This window comes from Apodemus sylvaticus, chromosome 8 (genome assembly GCF_947179515.1).
Source record: "Apodemus sylvaticus chromosome 8, mApoSyl1.1, whole genome shotgun sequence".
In the NCBI taxonomy this organism is placed as follows: Eukaryota; Metazoa; Chordata; class Mammalia; order Rodentia; family Muridae; genus Apodemus; species Apodemus sylvaticus.
The window spans coordinates 116,695,616-116,711,687 of NC_067479.1; the positions used below are offsets into that span (position 1 = coordinate 116,695,616).

General features: G+C 46.8%; 2 protein-coding genes across 51 annotated transcripts in view; one reads left to right on the forward strand and one right to left on the reverse strand.

The window, feature by feature from the left end:
- Nr1d2 (nuclear receptor subfamily 1 group D member 2) overlaps nucleotides 1-15,064 on the reverse strand; it is a 28,787-nt gene extending 13,723 nt beyond the window's left edge. Inside the window, exons 1-3 of the mRNA XM_052190438.1 lie at nucleotides 14,747-15,064; nucleotides 6,222-6,488; nucleotides 4,550-4,638 (exon numbers count right to left, since the gene is read on the reverse strand). Coding sequence (XP_052046398.1) covers nucleotides 4,550-4,638; nucleotides 6,222-6,488; nucleotides 14,747-14,762 — 372 coding nt within the window. The 5' untranslated portion in view covers nucleotides 14,763-15,064. The remainder of the gene's footprint in view (nucleotides 1-4,549; nucleotides 4,639-6,221; nucleotides 6,489-14,746) is intronic.
- Nucleotides 1,344-4,506, forward strand: LOC127690884 (uncharacterized). Of its 50 annotated transcripts, XM_052190417.1 has the most exons (7): nucleotides 1,344-2,007; nucleotides 2,042-2,075; nucleotides 2,110-3,129; nucleotides 3,266-3,299; nucleotides 3,470-3,843; nucleotides 3,946-4,047; nucleotides 4,082-4,506. In XM_052190417.1, exons 1-7 carry the CDS (start codon nucleotides 1,548-1,550, stop codon nucleotides 4,353-4,355), a joined length of 2,298 nt encoding a protein of 765 aa, XP_052046377.1. In that variant the 5' UTR covers nucleotides 1,344-1,547; the 3' UTR covers nucleotides 4,356-4,506. The 50 variants fall into 50 exon arrangements, with proteins under 50 accessions (XP_052046377.1, XP_052046376.1, XP_052046375.1 ...); XM_052190416.1 differs by having other exon boundaries at nucleotides 2,110-3,401; nucleotides 3,708-3,843; XM_052190415.1 differs by having other exon boundaries at nucleotides 2,042-3,401; nucleotides 3,742-3,843.
- Nucleotides 15,065-16,072: the final 1,008 nt, after the last annotated feature.

The window sequence follows — 16,072 nt, forward strand, 5'->3', positions numbered from 1 at the left end:
ATACTTACATTAAATAAATAAATAAATAAATACATAAATACATAAATAAATAAATAAATCTTTTTAAAACAAACAAACCAAAACAAATAAAAAAGGGTACTGGAATCTATGAGGTAGACCAGGGCAAAGTATTTGCCTAACCTGGTTTCATTCCCAGCACAGCACTGCCCCAAAAGTATGCATTTAGCATGATTTGGTGATACACGCCTGTAATCACAGTAACTTGGAAAGCTGAGGCAGATTTTGAGTCTAAGCCAACCTGGGCTACTTCACAAGACCCTGCCTCAAACAAATACCACCAAGACATTTATCAATTATTTGCATTTCTCGATAGTGATGGAGAGGTGGCTCAGTGGTTAGACGTGCCAGCAGCTCTTCCAGCTCCCCCATGGCAGCTGACAACCCTTTGTAGCTCCTGTTCTAGCAGATCTAGTGCCCTCTTCTAGCCTCCACGGGCACCAGACTCTCAGGTGGAGCACAGACATACAACACGGCAAAACAGGAACACACATTAAAAAGTACGATACTTTTTTTAAAAGAATATATAACACATTTCATTCAAATTGTTGTTTTATTTTCTAGCTGTAAACTGAGAATGAATTTAGCTTTGAAATATTTTATATTTTCTTTAAACATATGTATTAATTATACACACAATTCTTTAAGACAATAGAAAAGAGCTTTGTCTACAAAAAAAAAAAAAAAAAAAAAAAAAAAAAAAAAAACCTCACTAGTCATTAAGAACTCCCGGACTCAACTCATTCAGATCTTTCCCAGAAGAGACTTGCTCTTCCTTATCTTACTCACTCTGCCACACCCTGCCAAACTGAATTCTTACTCTAGCCTACAGTGAGAAGACAGCAAGAACACATGTTGATCTTGTTAACTTTTTGGTAACAGGAAAATAGAGTTGTGTCAGCTTTAAGGGATTCCTGGATGCAGGTGAGGAGGCAGGGCCACCTCAAAGAGGCTACCTAAGATTCTGGTTACAATTACTGGAAATTAACTCTTCCCTGTGTGTTCTAGTTAATGATCTGACTCACTTGTATACTGTTTGTGGTTATTATTTCTTTTTGTTTGTTTTGTGTTTGAGATGAGATCTTGCTAAGTAGCTCAGGCTAGTTTAGCATCAATAATGTTCTTGCTTCAAGCATTATTTCTCAGCACACTACATTTAAGTAAATACTTAGCAATTATTCCCAGTCCACAGTACTGAACAGGATAAGATCTGATATGGTCTACATTCCCCAAAGATCAATCATGTTCTAGAAACTAACACCCAATACACAGTGCTACATGTGTCATGGGTGGTCTGCTTTCTTAAATTGGCTAATGTTAATATGAAAATGAGTTTGTTATGAATAATACATTAGGAACCAGGCATGGTGGTGCATTCCTTTAATCCCAGAAGAGACAGGTAGATCTCTATTGAGTTCTACAGAATAAAACCTAACTCAAATCTTGGTTTATATGCACAGTGCCTATGCCTGTAATCCCAGCCATTGGCAGGAGGCAGGATCACAAACACTAGGTCATCCTCCACTGCCATGCGCAGCAAGTACCAGGTCATCCTCCACTGCTCTACACACCAAGTACCAGGTCATCCTCCACTGCCATGCGCAGCAAGTACCAGGTCATCCTCCACTGCCATGCACAGCAAGTACCAGGTCATCCTCCACTGCCATGCACAGCAAGTACCAGGTCATCCTCCACTGCCCTACACAGCAAGTACCAGGCCATCCTCCACTGCCATGCACAGCAAATACCAGGTCATCCTCCACTGCTCTACACACCAAGTACCAGGCCATCCTCCACTGCCCTACACAGCAAGTACCAGGCCATCCTCCACTGCTCTACACAGCAAGTACCAGGTCATCCTCCACTGCTCTACACAGCATGCACCAGGCCATCCTCCACTGCTCTACACAGCAAGTACCAGGTCATCCTCCACTGCTCTACACAGCAAGTACAAGGTCATCCTCCACTGCTCTACACAGCATGCACCAGGTCATCGTCCACTGCCCTACACAGCAAGTACCAGGTCATCCTCCACTGCCCTACACAGCAAGTACCAGGTCATCCTCCACTGCCCTACACAGCATGCACCAGGTCATCCTCCACTGCCCTACACAGCAAGTACCAGGTCATCCTCCACTGCCCTACACAGCAAGTACCAGGTCATCCTCCACTGCCCTACACAGCAAGTACCAGGTCATCCTCCACTGCCCTACACAGCAAGCACCAGGTCATCCTCCACTGCCCTACACAGCAAGTACCAGGTCATCCTCCACTGCCCTACACAGCAAGTACCAGGTCATCCTCCACTGCTCTACACACCAAGTACCAGGTCATCCTCCACTGCCCTACACAGCAAGCACCAGGTCATCCTCCACTGCTCTACACAGCAAGTACCAGGTCATCCTCCACTGCCATGCACAGCAAGTACCAGGCCATCCTCCACTGCCCTACACAGCAAGTACCAGGTCATCCTCCACTGCTCTACACACCAAGTACCAGGTCATCCTCCACTGCCCTACACAGCATGCACCAGGTCATCCTCCACTGCTCTACACAGCAAGTACCAGGTCATCCTCCACTGCCCTACACAGCAAGCACCAGGTCATCCTCCACTGCCCTATACAGCAAACACCAGGTCATCCTTCACTGCTCTACACAGCAAGCACCAGGTCATCCTCCACTGCCCTACACAGCAAGCACCAAGTCATCCTCCACTGCTCTACACAGCAAGCACCAGGTCATCCTCCACTGCCCTACACAGCAAGCACCAAGTCATCCTCCACTGCTCTACACAGCAAGCACCAGGTCATCCTCCACTGCCCTACACAGCAAGTACCAGGTCATCCTCCACTGCTCTACACAGCAAGTACCAGGTCATCCTCCACTGCTCTACACAACAAGCACCAGGTCATCCTCCACTGCCATGCACAACAAGCACCAGGTCATCCTCCACTGCCCTACACAGCAAGCACCAGGTCATCCTCCACTGCCCTATACAGCAAGTACCAGGTCATCCTCCACTGCTCTACACAGCAAGTACCAGGTCATCCTCCACTGCCCTACACAGCAAGTACCAGGTCATCCTCCACTGCCCTATACAGCATGCACCAGGTCATCTTCCACTGCCCTACACAGCAAGTACCAGGTCATCCTCCACTGCCCTACACAGCAAGCACCAAGTCATCCTCCACTGCTCTACACAACAAGCACCAGGTCATCCTCCACTGCCCTACACAGCATGCACCAGGTCATCCTCCACTGCCCTACACAGCATGCACCAGGTCATCCTCCACTGCCCTACACAGCATGCACCAGGTCATCTTCCACTGCCCTATACAGCAAGTACCAGGTCATCCTCCACTGCTCTACACAACAAGCACCAGGTCATCCTCCACTGCCCTACACAGCAAGCACCAGGTCATCCTCCACTGCCCTATACAGCAAGTACCAGGTCATCCTCCACTGCTCTACACAGCAAGTACCAGGTCATCCTCCACTGCCCTACACAGCAAGTACCAGGTCATCCTCCACTGCCCTATACAGCAAGTACCAGGTCATCCTCCACTGCTCTACACAGCAAGTACCAGGTCATCCTCCACTGCCCTACACAGCAAGCACCAAGTCATCCTCCACTGCTCTACACAACAAGCACCAGGTCATCCTCCACTGCCCTACACAGCATGCACCAGGTCATCCTCCACTGCCCTACACAGCATGCACCAGGTCATCCTCCACTGCCCTACACAGCATGCACCAGGTCATCCTCCACTGCCCTACACAGCAAGTACCAGGTCATCTTCCACTGCCCTACACAGCATGCACCAGGTCATCTTCCACTGCCCTACACAGCAAGTACCAGGTCATCCTCCACTGCCCTACACAGCAAGCACCAAGTCATCCTCCACTGCTCTACACAACAAGCACCAGGTCATCCTCCACTGCCCTACACAGCATGCACCAGGTCATCCTCCACTGCCCTACACAGCATGCACCAGGTCATCCTCCACTGCCCTACACAGCATGCACCAGGTCATCCTCCACTGCCCTACACAGCAAGTACCAGGTCATCTTCCACTGCTCTACACAGCATGCACCAGGTCATCCTCCACTGCCCTACACAGCATGCACCAGGTCATCTTCCACTGTCCTACACAGCATGCACCAGGTCATCCTCCACTGCTCTACACAGCAAGTTCTGGGCTAGCCCTAGACTACCTCAGACTCTGTCTCAAAAGAAAAAAAAAAAGGAACTGCTCCAACACGGCAGTGTGCTGCCCTATCTGTCTGGCTCATACCTGCTTCCTGACATTCAAGGCCTGTGCCTGACTGAAGAGTGAATGAAGCAGAACTGACTGCTCTATACCCTGAGTGAGTAACCTGAGACAGCAAATTTACTTTGACTAGACACTGAAGAGGAACAGCTGATTCCTGCCCCCCTCCCTTCTAAATAAACTGTGGACATCCACAAACCTAACCCACTTTCTCTACTCCCAGAAATAGATTAGTAGTAAGAAATAAAAGCTTTTGTTACCTTACAGCCTTCACAAGCATGAACTCCATAGTGGAATCCTGATGCCACATCCCCACAGACTTTACACAGTAGAACCATGCCACTAAATTCTAGGGCATAAACAGACAGAAAATAAAAAGCTGGAAGAATCACTCAAGTGCTTTTTCCAATTGAATATGTTATCTATTTCAATTTGCAAGTGCTTTGAAACAATACACTTACACACTTGTAGCATGGAAAAAAAAATCTCTTCCTTTCTCCCTCCCCCCCACCCAACAGAGGCCCTTCCCCACACTAGGCTTGTGCGCCAAACTTCAACCCCAGCAATAGCTGGCCTTTTCATTTTTTAACAATCTTAAGCAGATTTTAAGGAAACCTTATAAATTTGTAGTTACCTGATACCAGACATGCAACAAGAGCTTAAAAAAAAATCTAGATAAAAAAATTAAGAATTTAAGCAGAGAAATTAATCAATAGAAAATGCAAAGGGTGGTGATGGCTAAAGAGATGGCTCAATGATTAAGAATACTTTCAGAAGACCAGGGTTTAGCTCTCAGCACCCATGTGATAGCTAACAGCAGCATGGAACTCAGTCCCACCTAATCAGGCCTCCAAGAACACCTCCACACATGGTGCACATATATTTTTCCAGGATCACACATACACACAAATTTAAAAAGCAAGTAAGTAAGTAAATCTTTTCAATAAAAATAAAATGTAAAGAAAGCTGGAGGTATAATTAGTGAAGATTGCTTGCGTAGTGAACATGAGGCCTAAGCTCTATCCCCAGCATCATAAAAGAAAAACTTAGAGGTGCAAAGGTTTTGAGCTATGCTGCTCAAATAAACAAGCGATAGGCAAGCTTCATGCCTTCTCTACCTGCTCTACCCACATTCGCTCAGGTAAGCTGCCTCACTGATCACTGTTTCTAACTCCTGCTTCATGAAAGTAAACCCTTGCCACAACCAGCAAACACTACTACGAGGCAAGGCTCCATACTAGGAGTCCAGCAGAAAGGCCCCTGTGTGTGGTAACGGGAAGAAGAAACACGGTTGGGCTACTGTGATCATTTGAATATGCTTGGGCCAGGGAGTATGGCCTTGTTAGAGTAGGTGTGTCACTGTGAGTGTGAGCTTTAAGACCCTAGTCCAAGCTGCCTGAAAGTTAGTCTTCTCCTAGCAGCCTTCATATGAAGATGCAGAACTCTCAGCTCCTCCTGCATCATGCCTGCCTGGATGCTGCCATGTTCCCACCTTGATGATACTGAACTGAACCTCTGAACCTGTAAGCCAGCCCCAATTAAAAGCTGTCCTTTGCGGGGCGGTGGTGGCGCACGACTGTAATCCCAGCACTCTGGGAGGCAGAGGCAGACAGATTTCTGAGTTCGAGGCCAGCCTGGTCTACAGAGTGAGTTCCAGGACAGCCAGGGCTACACACAGAAACCCTGTCTCAAAAAAAAAACCAAATCCAAAAAAAAAAAAAAGGCTGTCCTTTATAAGACTTGCCTTGGTCATGGTGTCTGTTCACAGCAGTAAAACCCTAAGACAGCTACATAGGCCCACATAACAGCCAGCCCCTGACAGAAACCATGGTTACGAGAGGGAGAATAGAGTAGTGTGGCACTAAGTAACAACCCTTGGACATAAAGGTCATCTGCATTAGTGAGAACAATATAAAATACTAACGGACTTACTTGTCATTCCGCTGTGACTCTTGGTCATGCCAGGAGCACTGGGTTTGCCTGTTTTCACAGGACAATCTGTGCGGTCGCTCTTCAGAACACCATCGATGCTAGAGATATCAGTGTTCTTGGGATTGCCGTTGGCATCACAGTTAGAGCTATTTGGAGAAGACGGGACAGAGGAGGACGAGGACTGGAAACTGTTCTCGGAACCCTCGCTGTGACAAGAGGCAGGGCTGGAGGCGGAGCTGGAGGAACTGATGTAGGCAATCACACCTCCTAGAAAGCAGTGCAAGTGGACAGACACACAATGATGCGAGTATCTGGTTTTTACTCAGGTAAATATACTACTTTACTGAATTGTTAGAAATATCACTAATTTCAGAAACAAAAAGTGATTAACACTATTTTTGTTTACACCAAAAATTCTTTATGTCTCATATTACTCCTTCTACAAAGTCCAAAGTTATGTTAGACCACACTGATCTGACCATGAGAAACCCTTCAGTAGCTTGTCTGTCATAAGCACACACAGACCTAGGGCTTTCCATTTTCTAACTTGAGTCCCTTCCTGGCTCACACCAGCAAATTGCCACAGACAAAATCTGCACTAGTCCTCAGTCTCCCCATTATTCCAGAGCTGGTTTCCTGGCACTTAGCTTAGACACAGGCATTGGGAACAGGGATTTCATTTGGAACAGCAGACAAAGTCTCCCAGTCTTGCTGCTCTGACACTCCCTGAAGACAGGTCTCCCCAGTGAGTCCAGGGTCCACCTCCCTCTAGGACCCACCCATTACTGCACTTGTATACTCATCTCTGTGCAGACGTACTATGTGTCCTTCTAACATAGTTACAGGCCACATTAAAGAGCGGCAGAAGACACACAACTATGCAAGAACAACATTAAGGTAGATGATAACACTATCTACCAGTGTACCTCTCAGTAGGCCCAAAACACAACAGTAAGTTCATTGAAGTAACCTCCACAACCTCTATGCAAACTGGCCTGGCCTCTGCAAAGCTGTAATCTTCTCGGGATGAGAAACAGTGTTTAAAATCATTCTTAGGGTATAATTTTAAACTTCTTCCCTTAAAGAGATAAAGTGCTATAAGACTAACACCAAGGCCAAACATATAATTTCCCCAAATAAGCAATTTTTATTTCCCAGATATTTACCAAATTACCCAGATATTTCCCTTATTTACCAAATAAGTAATCCTCTCCTCTGCCAAGGTCCACTGTGCTTCTACCCCCATCAACAAATTCTCACTGGTTCCTCAATGCACAGTAGAAACAAGATACAATGGTCATCTTTTTCCAGCACTATATGCACCTACCATCTGCCTGCATCCACCTATTTTTCCACTAGCTATAAGCAACCAGCAGTGCTGCAATTCCCAGCACACTTTATAGGGATGAAGCTGACCCCAGCACATTCTTGTACCATCTACTTCTTCCTTTGTGAAGTACGCATTAACTAACAGAGTCCAAGCACTGTGAAATATAAGCGGGAAGCCAGGGGACTCCTGACAATAGTCTAGATGATGGTATACATAAGGAGCTGGAGAATATCAGGTGCAATGGGAGCATTAACTTGAAAATAAAAGCTGTAGAAGATAAAGATGTGGCTCAGTGGTAGTGCACTTCCCTAGAATGGATGAGACCCTGGGTTCAATTCTCAGTACTAATAAAAAAGAAAATTAAAATGTCCTAAAGATAATAGCTCTTGACCCAATTTTTGTAAAGATGGAATCTGTGTTTAAAAATATAAGAGATAGAAGAAGGCTCTACAGGCTCAGGTTTGTGCCACATGTGAGGACAAGACAGAGTTCAGATCTCCAGAACCCAGATAAGAAAACAGGTAGAAAAGGCTAGAGAGATACTTAGTCATTAAGAGCCCTTTCCTCCCTCTTGCTGAGGACCTGAATTCAGTTCCCAGCACCCATCCATATCAGACTGCTCACAATCACCTTTAACTCTAGTTTCAGGAAATCCAAGTCTCTTCTGGGCTCCACAGGGACCCCTGCATACTATAAGTGTACAACTGTACACACACACACATACACACACACACACACAAACACACACACATATATAAAACCAATGCCAGGTGGGCATCACGTCCTGCCTGCACTCACTGTGCATGAGAGGAGACAGTGAATCCCTGGAGTCAGAATAGCCGACACAGTTCAGTAAGAAGACCCGCCTGCCTTAACTATGTAAGGTAGATAGCAATCAAGAGACACAGAGAACATCAGCCTCCAGCCTCCACACACATGTGTTCCTAAGCACATGCCAACACATATATTCAGAAACACACACTGTAAACATACATTCACAAATAGTAGTACTAATAATATAATAATAATAAAAAAAAAGGCATCAGAATTGCAACCACTTCGGTCTATTGTGTTGAAATCAACTATTGGATGTGTATTCAAACACCAATCACTCACATCCATGTTAGAAACCTCTGAGGAGTAAACCACAACCACAGCTCTCAGGGGGAGGAAACAGCATCTCCTTGGCTAGGGAACTTCTCAGTATGTAAAAATTGCACACATTTCACAAGATTTTGTTTTATGTGCCTCAGTTTGTGTTCATGAATATATGCCAAGTATTTGTCAGTGCCCACAGTGTCCAGAAGAAAGCATAAATCAGCTGGAGTTACTAGCAATTATGAACAGCCCAATGTGGGTACTGGGAACACAATCTGGTCCTCTTATACAACAGGATCTGCTCTTAACTACTGAGCCATCTCTCCAGCCTCAACACTTCACTTTTAAAAGCAAAAGTAATAATTTACTAGTCTAGGCATGATGGCACATGCCTGTATTCCCAGTACTTCCCAGACAAGAGGATGAGGAGTTCAAGGTCATCCTCAGGCACATATCAAATTGAGGCCAGATGAGCTTCATGATAACCACTCTCAAACAAATTACATTATATATTGCAAATGCATATGTGCACACACACACTAATGTAGGCAATTCCATCACCATTGTCACCCATTAAGCCCATGTCTGACATCTGTTAAGGCTGGAAGTGTAAATCTGCTCTTCCTGGTCAGGCCCACGCCCCCACATGCTATTTTGTGTGCTCCTCTCATCTGCCCACAGGGCAGCTAGTACCCCACAACTTGGGTTTTTCTTGTAATGTGGTCCCTAGCCAATCATTCTGGACCAGTGGCATCAGTATCTGACTGGGAACTTGTTAGTAATGTACATTCACAAGCCCACACCAGCTCCTCTGCATCAAAAACATGAGGAAGCTAACGTGAGCACTGCAACCTCCTGATATGGAAGGCAGTGGCCAACGTGGCTCTCGCTATCCCTGACTTTAAAGCAAGTGACCTCGGTTAGAAACTGAAAAGATGCTCAGTGGTCAAGAGTGTATACTGTTCTTGCAGAAGACAGGAGTCCAGGTCTCAGCATCCACCTCAGCAGATTGCCACTGCCTTTTAACTCCAACTTAAGAGGGATTCAAGCCCTCATCTGGCCTCTGCGGGCACTCACACTCGCATGCTCTTAAATTTTTTTAAGGCCCAGAGAGATGATGCAGCAGTTAAGAATATTGGCTGCTAAGAGGACTGAAACTTGATTGATTCCCAGCACTGACAAAGATGCTAACAACTGTTTGTAACTCCAGCTCCAGAGAACCCTCTTCTGGCTTCCTCCAGCCCATGGTGCAGCCAAAACACCACACATATAAACAAAGATTTAAGAACCTGGGTATGTATCTTAAGAAGAAAAGCTTTCCAACTTTGAGTTTCTTTTCATCACTAAACTACCCTGTCCTCTTTTTATAACACATGCTTCCCAGTCCTGCCCAAACTGGAGAAAGTAGCCTTAGAAATGGGCACTTCCACAGGATCTTTGTATAGAAGTTTAAAAATGACTACAGTCAGAAAATTCAAACACAAACTGGCAAGTTGAGCATGGTGGGGTATGCCCCTAAGTCCCAGTATTCAAGAGGCAAGGCAGGGGGGATCCTGAGCTACACACGACAACTCTACCTCAAAAGTAAAACAAAACAAGAGAGGGGAGCATTAATTGGCCAGTTACAAAAGTTGGAATCTATTAAACACAACTGACCAATCATCTGAAATGCCATGTGAATTCAATGAGAACCTTGAAGCCTATTCTGTCCAGAGAAAATCACTAATCAGTTGTCTTTAGAAAAAGAGATCTGAAGTGCATATCATAAATTCCAGGGTTAGCAAACTGCTACTATGTTTACAAGTGTCTCTACTCAGAAGAGGATACAAAGAAAAGTATTTTCCCAAGGAGTATCTCACAGCTCTGTGTCTGTAAGAAATATAGCTAATCCAGATTACTTAAAACTAGCCAAAAGCACTGCTTGGGCTATGATAAATTTTAAAACTTCCTTTACAAAAGCTCCAAAATAAAACATAAAATTTCCTAGACTGTTACTAATCCAGCTCATATCTATCTCCAGTCTTTAGGAGGTTCAGGTGCTTGTATTCAACACCTTGAAGTCACTGGGACGCATCCAGAAGCAGCTGCCTTCTCGACCTCTTCTCTAGACACCTATCTACTAACCCTATGGTTAGCAATGTGGAAGTTAAATGTAAACTTCCTAGAAGGTAAAGCTTACTCAGCAGCTCCTCTTGTGAAGAAAGGAGAGTCAAAGTCTTAAGTCCTCAGGCAGTACTAAAGCATCCATAAAGTTACTCAATCTCCAGATCACATTTCAGCCTTCAAACTTCCATTAGCCCATTTGCAAATGAGGAAGCTGGGGCTGAAATACACTGAGTAAGGCGGCAGAACTCCAGTAAGCAGCAGAACCAGGTACAAAAGTCACCAGCCCTCCAATGAGTCAGTATACAAGATCACTCTTACTGAGAAGACCTGAACAAGCAAATTTCTTTCCATCTCCCAACCCTGAGTCATCACTCATAAAACAGAAATATCTGCCAGTAATTTCAAAACTAAAATGAAAGTGTACATAAAACAGGTTATTATTTTTTTTTGTACAGTCTCTGATGACAAAGCAAGAAATGCAATATCCCTGATCCAGCAAATCCCAACACTTCCAGAAACAAGCAGAATGCACTTCTTAGAGCCTTGAGCTAAAATTAACTCAGGCAGCAGTCGTCTCTATTTTTAGCTGGAAGGAGAGTGGGGCTGGGCCAGGTTCCCAGCTAGGGCTTACCCAGGCGTCAACTGGGTAAGTCAGGAGTCAATGCCCTCCTGCAGACTGGGGTCTGCTTTCTTCTCTCCTGGGATTATCCACCCTCCTAGAAAGGAGGCTTTCTATACTTTCCAAATTTAGTCCCTGATTTATTAGTAATTCCTCCTCAGAGGTGTGCCTGTGGGTCTGGGGCTCCAGAGCAGTTTGGTCTCCTTCCTGAAAAGCTTTAAAGGAGAACTGTGAGCGGTGGTGCACGACAGGGCAGAAGGCTGAGGGTCACACATGAGCAGTGAACAGGACAGAGGTCAAGAGGAGCAAAGAACGCACCCACTGCTAAGCAAGTATCCTTAAAAATATAATCATATTTTTAAGTAAGATTACAAAAAGGAGGTCTTACTATGTTAAACTAGCAGTATTTTGGTTTCTATGTAAAACAGGAGAGGAGGGAAGTTAAGAAGTAATCTGGGTCTGGAAAGTAAGCCAGCTTCACTAGCAACAAGGCTAAGAGAGAGAGAACCAGCAGAATGCTGACATCAGGGTCTCTGACCAGGCACCTGACCCTTTTCTCAGCCATACACCTATTCCTTTTATTGAGTGGGTTCACACATTGTTGTCAACCTCACCAGGACAGCTCCCTATATTCTCAACATCCCCTATGTCAGTGGTTCACAACCTTCCTAATGCTGTTCCTTTAATACAGTTCCTCACATTGTGGTGACCCCAACCATAACATTTTTTGTTGCTACAATGTAACTGTAAATTTGCTACTGTTATGAACTATAATGTAAATATCTAATATGCAGGATATCTAATATACGACCCTTGCAGAAGGGTTGTTCAATGAAAGAAACCCTCAGGTTGAGAACCATTAACATTCCTGACAGCATGGCAATGAAGCGGCCTTTGTTGATCCAACTTCTCACTGGGTAAGTTATTTAACTTCAACTTATGTAGCCCTTCAGTTTTAGAATGCTGACAACAGTACCTTCTTTCATGAATTAACATGAGGGAAATATGGCCTGATATAGGGAAATTACTAACAAGACATTGTGATTACTACTCTGCCATCTTTATGCTAGGAGCAAGCTATCAGAATACTGAAAAAGACACCACTCCCTCTCCTCTGCCCAGCCTTTTGCTGTCCTTCCTTCTTTAATGCAGGCCCAGGACTTTTCCAAACTATCTTCTGAGCCCACTCACCCCACTAACTGCTCAAACATTTTCTGCTCCACCCATGACCAGTGCCACTGTTCTGCAGATATTCTCCAACAGCAGTTTCTGCCTGTATATCCCCTCTGATGTTTAGCCATCAAGCTGAAACCTAAGAATACACTGTACAGGAACATCTTCCTAGTTTTTAAAATGTGAGCCAAAGCTGTGGTTGTGAAACGGCTGCAATGAACTCTCTTTTATAAAACACTCTGGAGAATTTAGTATACACAATCACAATCCTGTGATAAAAATGCAGAGTCGATTTCTCATCTGTGAGACAAGCAAGGGGAGTAGAGACGGCATGCCATGAATCAGAGAGCAGTATTATAAATGACCTCTGGTTCAAAGTGTCAACTGATACCACTGAATTTGGCAGAAAGATAATGTTTTACAACACTCAAAAGGAAAGTAAAAGAAATGCTATCAGCTTCATCTGAAAAGTAGGTGGCAGAGACTGTAACACATCAGATGACAGGCCCAAACTCACTGTCAAAGGAACAAGAGGAAACTCAAGACTAAACTGCAAATTTATGTATTTCATATCAGGCAATTTCTGAACAACGGATGAAATCTAACTTCAAATACTTCCCATGAAAAGGTTCTGAGGTGCCTCCAAGGTCCCTGACTCAGCAGAGCAGTATTCAAAAGAGAAAATTGGGAGGGGGGATTAATTTGCAACAGGGTCCAAATCAAAGAACCCAACTTAAACCGTGGAAAACGCCCTACCCTACCACTTCCACAGTAGTCTGCTCACTTCACCATCCCAAAGGGCAGCAGGGGTTAAACTTGTTCAGAAAAACACAAAGCAAGGACCGAGTTAGAACTGAAAATGGGCAGGGGAAAGAAGCAGTCAACAGCCAACCGAGAAAATGTTCACATTTGGTAGCTCCGAAAATCAAGACTAACATTAATAATCATGTCCTCCAAAGGCTCAAATCAGAAAAACCTAACCCACCTGACCCAACTACATTATGAAGTTACAAAGAATCCATGTGAAGGGCAGGATTAGAACAGGCTTAATCTACCAACCTCTAAATTTCGAATGGAAAAAGAGGTTCACCCTTCCCCCCATGAATGATGACTGAATATTTTATATTCGTCAATGACTAAGAAGGACTATAGGTAATCAAAGCAATCATGAAACTATTTTGACCATTGGTCATAAAACATTTGTTAGAACTGGAATGATTTTTAATGTGCAAAGAACTCAAAAAATTCAAAACGAGAACTTCATTTGCTTCAGGTATAAGATCATCACTGGAGTCGACAAAAGCGAGGCCGGGAAGGTGGTATTATATGGCCATGTCTTTGAGGATTCAAAGTCAGTCCTGAAAACAAAAAGGATTGTTTGTTCTTTTGGCATTTTGAGTAAGGACCTCACACTGTAGCCCATGCCTGCAACTTTCTGCGGCCATCTGCCTCAAACTATTGGGCGCGAAGCTAAAGGTTTTTAACGTAAATAAAAGTTTTATGTAAGGTCCTGAAATCCTAGATCGCCAGTCCTAGGATCACAGCGAGCTGCGTGCAGAAAAGCCCTTTCCTTCCATGCTTGAAAGGACTTCTGGGCTAAGTGCCCCTTGAGGCGGACTGCTCTGTACACGCCGTCCATCCGGAGGGTGCTGCTCGACTCCCGCAGGCCTCTGAGCGAGAACGACCCACGCACTCCCTGCATAGCAAGGTCAGCCTAGCCGGGGTCACCCCGGGACGCGCGGGCTGCAGCGCGCACTGCGGCGGGACCCGCGCCTGAACTAGCGGCGGGTGCGCATGCGCAGCCGGCCCCGCAGTGGGCAGCAGCGGGAGACCCGGGGCCGCGGCCACGTCACGGCGGAGGCCCCGGAGGTGGGGCCTCGAGCTGACTATGGGCTCCCCGGCGGCGCCACCCCCACGTGTCCCTCCGGCCCCGGGGAATGTGGGTCACCGCGCGGCCTCACGTGTCTCCGCCCGCCACCGCCCAGCGCGCATTATGTAATGCCGCGTCACTCGCCCGCGCAGCCAACCGGCGCCCGCGCTGCCGAACGTAAACACACCATGCACGTGGCCCGTGCGGCAGGGCCATGTGAGGGGGGCGGCCGGCGCGCGGGGAACCCGGGTGCGGGATCCCAGCAGCCCCACGCGAGACGGACGCACAGACACGCGACCCTGCGCCCCGAGCCTGCCTCCTACTCTTACCTGCGTTCAGTTCCATGGCGCTTGGCAGGGTGCGGCCCTCACCGCGCCGCCCGGGGCTGCAGGCGGTGGGGCTCGCCGGCCCGCCTCATGAGCACCGGGTGCGGGCGGCTCCTGTGGGCCGCACGACACAAGCGCGGTGCAGCGGCTTCCTGTGGCAGTGCTCGGCAGCGGGCACGGCAGCTGACGGGGAGGGCTCCTCGACCATGTGACCCGCGCACACCCCCCTCCTCCGCCGCTGCCAGCGGTACCGTGGCTCCGCCCGCTCCTCCGCTCCTCGACTCTCCCGCTCCTACTCTCGGCTCCGCCCGCTTCCTTTCTGCAGGCTCCGCCCCCAGTGCATGGTCCTGACCTCTCCTTCCAATCCGTGGGCCCACCAGCTCCTCCCTAGACACGCCCTCCCCTTTTTCCTCCTTTCCTCACACTCTTGCTCTGGACTTTCCCTTCGCCCGGCTCCGCCCCCTGTGTGGTTACGCCCCTCCCTCCTTGGACTTGGCCTGTCGACCCCGCCCCCTCCCGAAGCTACTGTTCAAGCCTCGCCCCCTCTGCCAAGCCTGGCCCGGCCCTCCTCCCGGCTCTGGCCCCGCCCACCTCACCTCACCCCTCCCTCCCAGCTCCTCTCGCACCCGTGGTCCCTTGCCTGCAGACCTCAGGCTACGTGCTAGAGGTTGTTTCCTCTCTCCCTTCCCTCCGCGCTCTTCCTAGCACAAACCAATCTGGTCACCTCCGTGGTCCCACGGTTACTGCCGCCAAGCTTTCCAGGACTCTGAGCTTGGCTAGCTTCTGCCCAACGCTCTCAACGCCTAGCTTCCGGGGTCACCGACCCTTTCTTTTCCTGTTGTCCCCTTAGGTGTTTCCATCCAAGCTCATCGCCTAAATAAACCTGTGTTGTGGTGATCCTCACATTCACATTTCCAGCGAAAGCCTCAGCTCCGGATTTCCATATCCATCAGCCGGCTTAGCTACGCCCCTTGCGATTTTAGAACTCATCAAACGTATACTACAGATTGGTGCATTTCACCTTGCATGTAAATTTTCTAGCAAACTGAAAATGGAAACAAATTAGATACGTGCTAAGGTGAGTCTGTGAAGATAGAGTCATTTGAGGCGTGCATTTTGAATGCGCTACAGATGTCGGCACAGATAGGAAAGTAAAATGTAAAGTTTAGGCTTTGGGTATGACCGTTGCAAAATGCAACCCAGTTTGTGCTGAATTATTTTGGCATAGAATGTTGCACCATGTCGTAGGATGGACACGTTTACTTGTGAACATTCCCCCACCTCCCACCAATAGCAATCTTTTCTGTTGGCTAATCAGCCTGAAATCAG

Excerpts from the sequence above, each read along its gene's own strand:
- LOC127690884 (XM_052190383.1), top strand. The coding sequence starts at position 1,548 with ATGCGCAGCAAGTACCAGGTCATCCTCCACTGCTCTACACACCAAGTA. Across the intron at positions 2,008-2,041 it reads CTCTACACAGCATGCACCAG|GTCATCCTCCACTGCCCTAC; the intron begins GTCATCGTCCAC and ends AGCAAGTACCAG. Across the intron at positions 3,844-3,945 it reads CCCTACACAGCATGCACCAG|GTCATCCTCCACTGCCCTAC; the intron begins GTCATCTTCCAC and ends AACAAGCACCAG.